The sequence below is a fragment of the Cucurbita maxima genome, unplaced genomic scaffold (assembly GCF_002738345.1).
Source record: "Cucurbita maxima cultivar Rimu unplaced genomic scaffold, Cmax_1.0 Cma_Scf00022, whole genome shotgun sequence".
Lineage (NCBI taxonomy): Eukaryota > Viridiplantae > Streptophyta > Magnoliopsida > Cucurbitales > Cucurbitaceae > Cucurbita > Cucurbita maxima.
This window is the reverse complement of record NW_019272038.1, coordinates 1038147-1048127: the sequence shown is the minus strand read 5'-3', so window position 1 is coordinate 1048127 and position 9981 is coordinate 1038147. Positions and strand designations below refer to the sequence as shown.

The 9981-nt window shown below is 36.5% G+C and overlaps 1 protein-coding gene across 5 annotated transcripts; it reads left to right on the top strand.

The window, feature by feature from the left end:
• The first annotated feature begins 1989 nt into the window (after window positions 1-1989).
• LOC111495919 (probable rhamnogalacturonate lyase B) lies at window positions 1990-9970 on the top strand. Of its 5 annotated transcripts, none has more exons than XM_023146086.1 (19): window positions 1990-2131; window positions 2284-2391; window positions 2878-2941; window positions 3561-3912; window positions 4981-5064; window positions 5303-5457; window positions 5550-5603; window positions 5707-5826; window positions 5899-6018; window positions 6106-6247; window positions 6602-6772; window positions 6867-7022; window positions 7201-7307; window positions 7626-7716; window positions 7785-7926; window positions 8190-8346; window positions 8422-8538; window positions 9339-9465; window positions 9546-9970. In XM_023146086.1, exons 5-19 carry the CDS (start codon window positions 5023-5025, stop codon window positions 9798-9800), a joined length of 1956 nt encoding a protein of 651 aa, XP_023001854.1. In that variant the 5' UTR covers window positions 1990-2131; window positions 2284-2391; window positions 2878-2941; window positions 3561-3912; window positions 4981-5022; the 3' UTR covers window positions 9801-9970. The 5 variants fall into 5 exon arrangements, with proteins under 5 accessions (XP_023001854.1, XP_023001855.1, XP_023001852.1 ...); XM_023146087.1 differs by having other exon boundaries at window positions 4975-5064; window positions 5303-5424; XM_023146084.1 differs by having other exon boundaries at window positions 4975-5064.
• Window positions 9971-9981: the final 11 nt, after the last annotated feature.

Here is a 9981-nt window from a genome sequence, read left to right as displayed (position 1 = left end):
CTATAAAAAAATTTAAGAGCATATCAACGAAGGATTAATCCAAACCGTACGTACAACTTTGGAGCTCTTGTGTTTAAAAAAAAAAAAAAGAATGTAACAGTTCAAGCCGTCGCTGGCAGATATTGTCTGATTTGGCCCGTTACATATCATTGTCAACATTACGGTTTTAAAACGTGTGTACTAGGGAGAAGTTTTCGCACCCTTATATGGAATGCTTCGTTCCCCTCTCTAACTGATATGAGATCTCACAATCCACCTTCCTTGAGGCCCAACATCCTTATCGACACACTGCTCAGTGTCCAGCTCTTATACCATTTGTAACATCTCAAGCCCAATGCTTATAGATATTGTCTGCTTTGGCCTGTTACATACCGCTATCAATCTCACGATTTTAAAACACGTTTACTAGTAAGATGTTTCCACACCCTTATAAGAAATGTTTTGTTTTCCTCTTCAACTGATGTGAGATCTTATAATCCACCTCCCTTGAGAATCCAACATCCTTATTGTCACACTACTCGGTGTCTAACTCTGATATCATTTCTAACAGTCCAAGCCCACCACTGGTAGACATTGTCCGCTTTGACATGTTACGTATCTCTGCCAGCCTCACAGTTTCAAAACACATTTATTCGGGAGAGACTTCCACACTTTTATAACAAATGTTTCATTCCTATCTCTAACCGACGTAGGACCTCACAGAAAATTCGTGCATTTTTAAGAAATAGACTTTTAGTATACATTCAATGTTCGGTTTCTTTCACACTTAAGTCTTATGGCTTCCAACAATCAAATCCACAAAAAACAAACAAAAAGATTGATTATTGAGGTTATAAGTCAAATAATGCGACATGCCCACCTCCATCACTTACTAAAGTGACAACAACGTTTGAATTTATACTAAAAAAAAAAAAAAATAATGTTTGAAATTTATACTAAATTATACGACTAATGTTAAATAAAAGTCGATGCTATATAACGCATGTTATCGACTATAGTTTATTTGAATCTCGTACATTAATATTTGTCCAACATCTCGAAATAAACTTTATGTATTTTACATTTTTATAGGTTACATAATTCATATTGCATCCCGTTTCATTATTTTAACAAGGTCAAAGATCAATAATTTACGAAATTATTGTAGAAATATAAATACGCCACACACATACTTATTAGAAGCTACTTCTTATCGACATAATTTTTATTAAAAAAAAACATAGTAAATATAATAAATAAAAATTATTCCCAAAAAATAACATCATTTTAGAGGTAAAAATTTTAAAATTTTAATATATATATACTAATTATTTTTTTTTTTTTAATTTCTCATATTTATAATACATAGAATATTAATAGAGATTTAAAAAAAAATGAATAAAGGCCCTCTTGGTATAGAGTAAGCAATTGGATGAATTAATTACGTGGCGGTAAATTATTGGTTGGATCTCTAACTGAGCCGCCAGTAATTAATTAATTAATAAAGTAAGACCATGGAGTGAACCGTTAATGTACTAAAAATGTATTAAATAATTGAGTTGCCGTATTAATTTTGAAATACAAAGGTTAATGTGGTGATGCATAACTCAAAAAGGAAAAAAGAAAAAAAAATTGGTATATTTATATATTATCTACAAAAATAATAAAAGCTACTAAATGATTTTGAATAGTTGTTGAAATATATCAAATAATAAGTTCCCAATAAAATTTCAATAAATATTACTATATGCTAATAATATTCACATCAAATTATTGATGTTTTGTATTATTTTGATTATTTATTTATTTACGTATTATTTAACAATTAAATTTAAAAAATTATTAATTGAGATTATGGGCCGAAAGCCCATTTTAAATGGGCTTTAAGACAAACTTGAGTCCATAAAGTTGAAAAGGGCCCAATGGTGGAGGCATTGGCGGGGAAAGAAGAACAGAAAAAAGGCGCGACACGCACGAGTAGAGATGTTAACGAGAAATGGCCTTCACTCTCTGCAGTAGAGTCGCGGCTCCATTGCTATCGGCCTCTGCCGTTCGATGTTCGTTTGCCGTTCAGCTTCCGGTTCTCCAATCTCCTCATCGCCCTGACGGCTTCCTCTCTTTCTCTGTCTCTTTTGTTTGCCGCTATCTTGAGGTACTTGTTTTTTGATTCCTTGCTTTCTCTCTTGATTCTTTTATTCTACGTCTGTTTCTTGCTGTGAATTTGCTTTAGTTACTGGTTTGTATGTTTAGATTCTTTGTTTGATCAGTGTTCTTATTGGTTTACTAATGGAAAACGTATGTCAGGTCGAAGATTGCCGGTCAAGTACCGGCTGGGAATGTACATTTGATAAAAATGGGAGGGAGTGGTGCCGCGGTGGCTAGCATTGTTTTTTATGTCACTGGTTCTAACAGGTAAGTCTCGCGTTCTTTGTGATCGGATTAAACTAGATGTTTTTCGTCGCTATATCTTTTTGTTTTGTGGTTTCTAGTATCTTCTGTAAGGTTGTTTGTCAGTCAATCTAATGATCAGCCAGTCAGGCTCTTTTAGCAGCATTCATTTTGGTTGATGGTAAAATAGTGGTATAGTGATCGAATAGTGTGGGAGTTGGTGGTATGGTTTCAGTAAACTTGTTATGCCAGTAATGTCTTCACGAGGCGTTTCTGGATGAAAATTATGTTAGCTACTGATGGAGTTGAATGTTGATAGGATATTGTTGATTATGAGGTAGATATACTTGGCGCATTGCACAAATAATGACCAGACCTGGTCAGCAAACGAAGAATTATATCTCGACAGTTGATTGGCTTCTTCAAGTGTTAATAAATACTTGGCAGAACTGTACTTCATTTTAGTAGATGTTTTATGTTTCTTTATAGTCATTATCGCTATTTCTGCAGGTAAGAAATTGGCTGAAAGCATGTTCAAGAAAAAACTTGCTGCTTGCAGCTAACATAGTACCTGGTACGTGCAATTTTCCCCGCCTCTGATTGTCATCTTTGGTGATAGAATGCATTTCTCAGTGTGGAAAAGATAATATATCAACAATATTTATAATCCACGCTTGGAGAACATTTGAAGCTTCCTGGATCTTCCCTGTAATATTCCATTGCTGTTTTTCAGTGAAGGAAACTTATTAGAAATAGTTCACTTGATCATATTGGGAAAAAAAAGTTGTTTTTCTTTTGATCAGTTCTCACTTACTAATTGTTTTTTAACATTTCCTAATTGCTAGTACTTAATTCTTTGTCAACTCATGTACTTCCGGAATGTTTTTAAAATCTTAGCTAAAATTTGAAAACTAATAAAAATATAGTTCTTAAATATTTGTTTTTTTTTTTTTTTTAATTTCTGAAATTTGACTAAAATTTTAGAACTATCTTAAAGAATGAAAAACTAAACAAAGAAGAGAGGCATAACTCATAAGTAGCAGAAAACCAAAAAAAAATAAGATCTTAGTTATCTGTTTCTTGTGGAAATCTGAAGGTGTTAAGACGCTTTTCAAGGTGTGGGGGAATCAGGGAGATCTTTTAAAAGCCATGTTTTGTCCCTTCGGAGGATTTACTTCCATTTTCTTACACAGGGTGCCTGAAGTTCTTGCTTTGCCTATCAATGGTGGCAGCCTCGAGTACCTAGAGTGGATGAAGAGCAGCACGAAGGACTGACTTCCTCTGCTTTAACAAGTTAATTTGATTATATGAAACCCCTCCCTCCCAGCGCTATGTGCAAGTGTGTCAATAAACTCGTCTGTCGTCTTTGTAGTTGAAATATATGTGTTGTTTTCTAAATAAGAATTGAAATTTGGTAACCAGTTAGATATCTTTTGTCCTTCAATCTCTGTGCATTGGGCTTTACTCATTCCCTAAACTTACAGAAAACATGGCTTGGCAAAATTTGTGGGAGAAAAACTGCGGGAATATTGGACTTGATTCGAGGTCAGAAATCTCAACCTCAAAACTTCTCACTGTTTCGCATTTCATAATGATTTCCAAGAAATAATTGTTGGTTGAATTCTTTCCTATATCGTCTTGCAAATAACTCCACTTGGTCAATAATTTTATGTAAAAAGTTGAGACAAAAAGTAGTGAAAATGTTTCGCATGTAGCTATCCAAGGTTTATAAGATGGGTGATTATACAAAGGTTTATAAATGGTGTTCCATATCTCAAGCTGTGTTTTTTTATTTCTTATTTGTTTTTTGTTTTGAATCCATGTTCAATCCACGTCTTAGTTGAATTTCGAAAAGTTTTGATAGCTTTCTTCCATGGTTTTCTGAAATTTCTTATATTAAACCCACAGAACTTTTCATTTTCAGACGAAAGAGCATTGTTGTACTTCCGATCATGATTAGCTTTTTCTTCCCTTTTTCTTGATCTGTCGAAATCCATTTGAGCTCTCTATCCAATGGGGACGTCAAAGACTACCCATGAAGGAAATACCCAAATTTCATTGATAATTTAGTTACTTTGGTCATTAACTTTAGCTAGTTCCCATTAGTATTGGGTAATAACTTTTTTCTTTTTGGGACAGTTACATCCATAACTATTCACAAAAAGAAATCTCTTGCGATGCTAAACTTCGATATACTTGAAAGTATCATTTAAGAAAACAAAAACTTATTTTTAAAAGGAAGCAAAAAGATGATCTAATTCGTTTAATATTTTAAATTATGTCACGATAACTTGAAACTCAACTCAACTTAACCAAGAACATCAAGAAGGGAAAGTGAAAACTAGGATGCAACAGGAGTTTGTTATTGACTTGCAACTCTAAGTAGCGAATCTTACACTTCACGCCTAATTGGCGACCAAGTAAAGATATAGAAAAAAAACAGACCAAAAAGATTCTTAAAAAAGTTTGTGGTTTTGGACCTTTTTGTTTATGTAAAGCAAAAGAAACCCAACCCTGAATTTCACATTCAAATGTAAGTAATCTCTTCTTCCCCAAACTTAACACATTATCCTCAACTTCCCAGAAATAAGACATTACTTTTGTTAGATATAGAGGTTGGCTTATCTATCAACCAGTAGGTCGAGGGCTGTCAGCATGCCGCCACTGGGTGTGCAACTATCCATTTCAGAACATCAGGTACGTCCATCCCTCCCTCTTTCTCTCTTTATGTGCTCTCATTTTTGTTCGGAATCACGGATATCCACAATGGTACTTTGAGCATAAGCTCACTTTATTTTTGTTTTTCCTCCAAAGACCTTATACTAATGGAGATGTATTCCTTACTTATAAACCTATTATCATTTCCTTAATTAGTCAACGTGAGACTACCTCCCAACAACTAACACTTTTGATGTCAAAACCGAAAAATGTGCAGGTGACAATGGACAATGGCATAGTCCAAGTCACGTTGTCAAACCCAGATGGCATAGTGACCGGAATTCGATACAATGGAGTTGACAACTTGCTCGAAGTTCTCAATGACGAATCTAACAGAGGGTATATTATGAACGAAAAACTTGCTTCATATAAGTCAGTAGGTGTTCCTATTGGCTTGTTAATTTGACCAATGTTTCGTTGATTCAAAAATATATGCAACCTAAGGACATGTTCCATGCATGCAGGTACTGGGACCTCGTGTGGAATCCATCAGCCTCTGCAACTGGATCGTTTGATGTGTATGTATTCTGCTTTTTTGCTCACCAACTTGCCTTTCTTGCTGATCTTCTGGCCCGCAGTTCTTTGGTTGTATATTTTGAGTTAACCAAATTTGCTTTGTAGGATAAAGGCTACAGATTTTGAGGTTATAGTGGAAAATGAAGACCAAGTGGAGCTCTCCTTTACGAGAAAATGGGATCTGTCTCTCGAGGGAAAGCTTGTGCCGTTAGAGATCGATAAAAGGTTGAGATTGATTCAGATCTTGATTATTAAATTGCAAACTTCTTTCTGATGAATGGATTTGAAGCTATGTAGGTTTATAATGCTTCGGGGTTCGTCTGGATTCTATTCGTATGCTATTTACCAACACTTGAAAGAATGGCCTGGTTTCAACCTTGGTGAAACCAGACTCGCCTTCAAACTCAGAAAAGACAAGTACGAAATTCTCAATAATATTCCACTGAATGTTTACTTTAAAGTGTTCTTGTGGACTTTATAGTTATTCTGGACAATCTTTTGTAGGTTCCATTATATGGCCATGGCAGACAACAGACAGAGATCCATGCCACTTCCAGATGACCGGTCACCACCGAGAGGCCGAGCTCTGGCCTATCCAGAGGCTGTCCTGCTCGTCGACCCCATTGAATCCGAGCTTCAGGGAGAGGTTCATTATTGAATCTATTCTAATTAAATTTTATTTTTGTTAGGAACTACGAACCTACACCACCGTGATTGTCCATTTTGAGTATAGACTCTTACAATTTGCGATTGGTTTCCCCATAAATCTTCATAACAACCAAAATGTATTCTTTTTTTATAAACCTAAAATCATACTCCCTAAATTAGCCAATGGGACTCCCTCCCGAGAATCACAAAACCCAAAGAGCCTAAATTTAACTTAATACCTTCTCTTACTTAGCTTGGAAGAACGAAATTTTATTAAACTAATGGGAAAAACCAGAGTCGTGGAAACGTAAATGTGTTCTGATTCTTCTTCTCATGGTTGTGTACTGTAAAGGTGGATGACAAGTATCAATATTCATGCGATAACAAAGATAGCGGCGTCCATGGATGGATATCCACTGACCCGCCAATCGGGTTCTGGCTAATCACCCCCAGCAATGAGTGCCGTTCCGGTGGACCCGTTAAACAGAACCTGACTTCGCACGTCGGCCCGACATCTCTTGCTGTAAGCGATTTTTCTTGTTGCCTCCATTCATGACTTTAATGTTTGTGCGCATCAGAAGCCAGAGCCTAAGCCAAAAACGACCGTATTGAATCAGGTTTTTATTAGTGCCCATTACACGGGAGAGGATCTGGTGCCGAAAATCGGAGCCGGCGAGGCGTGGAAGAAAGTCTTCGGTCCTGTGTTTATCTATCTCAACTCCACTTACGATTTTAGCGACGCATTTCAGCTCTGGGAAGATGGCAAATCACAGGTTTTCTCTTTTAACTCTTCATTTTCGTTGAAAATTGCTAGGAGAGTGTATTTGTGGTTGTCTATCGTACCTATTTAGTCCATAACAAATTACATAGACTTTAATAGTTTAAAGAGCAAATTTGTATTTAAAACTAAATTATTGTTCAATCGAAGACTAATTTCTTCCCTACAACAAGGCATCGATTGAAGTCCAAAGTTGGCCATACAGCTTCCCTGCTTCGGAGGATTTTCCAAAGTCAAACCAACGGGGTAATATCAGTGGCAGACTATTAGTCAAAGATAGGTACACATTTCTCATTGAATTTTATTATGAAATTTAATTTAAGAAATAAAAATATTCGCGAAATATATTTTATTGGTAGTATATTTTATTTTTAAGAATGGATGGTATATAAGTTAATTGGTAACTTGTATCCTTACATGTAGGTAACTGATACAAGCACGTAGGTTGCTTGTATAGTTGTATCTTACTAAAATGGTGGAAACATTAATGAATATCTTATTTTGGATTCTATTTATATTTTTCATTTTTAACAGATTTTTGTTGAATTTTTAGTTCTTAATCCAAAATTGATTAGTTAAAGTAAATGACATGATCTAGCTACGTTAGTGAAGACTACATTCCAGCAAACGGTGCGTTTGTTGGCTTAGCTCCACCAGGAGACGTAGGTTCATGGCAAAGAGAGAGCAAGGTAGACATTCATATTTTGAAAGAAAATATGAAGAATATATATTTAATTCATCGTTTAAATATTATCAGGGTTACCAATTTTGGAGCAGAGCAGATGAAGATGGATACTTTTTCATCGACCACGTAAGGCCTGGCGACTACAATTTATATGCATGGGTCCCCGGTTTCATTGGAGATTATCGTTACGATTCTATCATCAACATAATAGAAGGTTCTTATTTTCTTACTATGATTCAACAATCAATTGATTCCAATTAATGTTAGAGATGGTTGGAGGATTTTCATGTTGGCTAATTTAAGAAATGATCGTGGGTTTATAAGGAAGGAATATATCTCCATTAGTATGATTTTTTTTTTTTTTTTTTTTAGAAAATCCATAGTAAAATCGTGAGAGCTTATGTTCAAAGTGGACAATATCATACTAGTGAAGATCCGTGATTCCTAATAATTAATTCTATACGTGCGAGAATATAGGTAGTCAGATAGACGTTGATGAGATAATATACGAGCCTCCAAGAGCAGGGGCGACCCTGTGGGAAATTGGAGTCCCGGATCGCTCAGCAGCAGAGTTCTATGTTCCAGATCCCAATCCCAACTACGTCAATAAGCTCTATCTTAATCATCCCGATAAGTAAATCAATCTTCTTGCCGTAATTATTCATTAATCCCTTCGATTGATTCTCAAAGTTGCTAGTTGATTTATCAGGTTTCGACAATACGGTCTGTGGGAAAGGTACAGCGAATTGTATCCCGATGCAGACTTGGTGTATACCGTCGGCGTCAGTGATTATACCAAGGACTGGTTCTTTGCTCAGGTTACCAGGTGTGCTTCTTCTTTCTCGTCTAAAAGGTGCTGGAGATATCAAACTCGTCTGGTCTCGAAAAATAATTAAACTATATTAAATGTTGTCTTTTTCTAACTCTAGAAACTCAAATTTTGAGATTGATAAATTGTAACCGCCCAAGCGTACCACTAGTAGATATTGTCTTTTTTGCGTATGTTAGGGAGAGGTTTACAGCCCATTATAAAGAATGTTTCATTCTTCTCCCTAACCGATGTGGGATCTCACAATCCACCTCCGATCTCAGTGTTCTCGCTGGCCCTCGTTCCCTTCTTTAATCGATGTGGGACCCTCAATCCACCCCCATTCGAGGCTCAGTGTCATTACTGGTACACCGTCTCGTGTCTACCCCCAATCCACCCCCTTTGAGGCCCAAAGTCTAAACCCTTGTTGGCACACCATCGTGTGTCCACCCTTCTTCGGGGTTCAGCCTCCTCATTGGCAGATTGTGTAATATTTATTTCAGAATTTAGTGCAATTGTGTAATATTTATCCTCCCCAACCCCAACCGATGTGGATCTCACATGGGTTGTTGCAGTTGTTGTCTTCTAAAAACTGAGTCGTTTCATGAAGTCCAAATCAACGATATCACGAACATTTAACAATATGAGAGAACAAGTCGCTTAGAGTATCAGATTTGAGTTGAAAGCAGGCGGCTATATATGAAACCAAATTGAGCAGTGAAAGATCAATCAAAGTTGTATCTAATTATATGTATTAACGTATATTAACCACTGCCAAGAAGAAGAAAAGAATACAAACAGCTTCTGTTGATCTACAGGAAAACAGAAAACGGTACATTCAAGGGAACAACATGGCAGGTGAAGTTCGAGCTGGACAACGTGGATAGCCAAGCAACTTACAAGCTTCGGGTCGCACTGGCCTCCGCTTCTATCGTGGAATTGCAGGTTTACAAAATTAAAATTTGTTCAACTTTTGCAGAGTTTCCAACCATTAATTATTGAGACGAAAGTTTGATGTTTTGAAGGTTGGAGTAAATGACCCGAAAGCAAAGCCGTTGTTCTCAAGTGGGCTAATCGGAAGGGACAATTCGATCGCTAGACACGGCATTCACGGCCTGTACTGGCTCTACAACGTGAATATTCCGGGAAACCGGCTGGTCTCCGGCGACAACACCATCTTCTTCACGCAGCCGAGAAGCACCAGCCCTTTCCAAGCCATTATGTACGACTATATTCGTCTGGAAGCTCCTCCGCCTCCGTCCTCCGCCCATGGTTTGTAATAACATTCCCTTCTCATAATACTGCTCCTTTATTGCCCCATCACCATGCTCTGTTTTTTCTTTCTTCTTTATTCACTATTTTTAGATTCATTCCCTCTTCGAAAGCAATTATGAACTATGAAATCCCATTTACGAAATGTATAATATTTGTATAAGTTTTTGTTGGGAAGCCAACCTCCAT

What these genes read in the sequence shown, in the direction of transcription:
- LOC111495919 (XM_023146086.1), top strand. Translation starts at nt 5,023, where the DNA reads ATGCCGCCACTGGGTGTGCAACTATCCATTTCAGAACATCAG. An exon ending in TCGGCCCGACATCTCTTGCT is followed by an intron (nt 6,773 to 6,866) that starts GTAAGCGATTTT and finishes GTATTGAATCAG; the next exon opens with GTTTTTATTAGTGCCCATTA. An exon ending in TATCTTAATCATCCCGATAA is followed by an intron (nt 8,347 to 8,421) that starts GTAAATCAATCT and finishes TTGATTTATCAG; the next exon opens with GTTTCGACAATACGGTCTGT.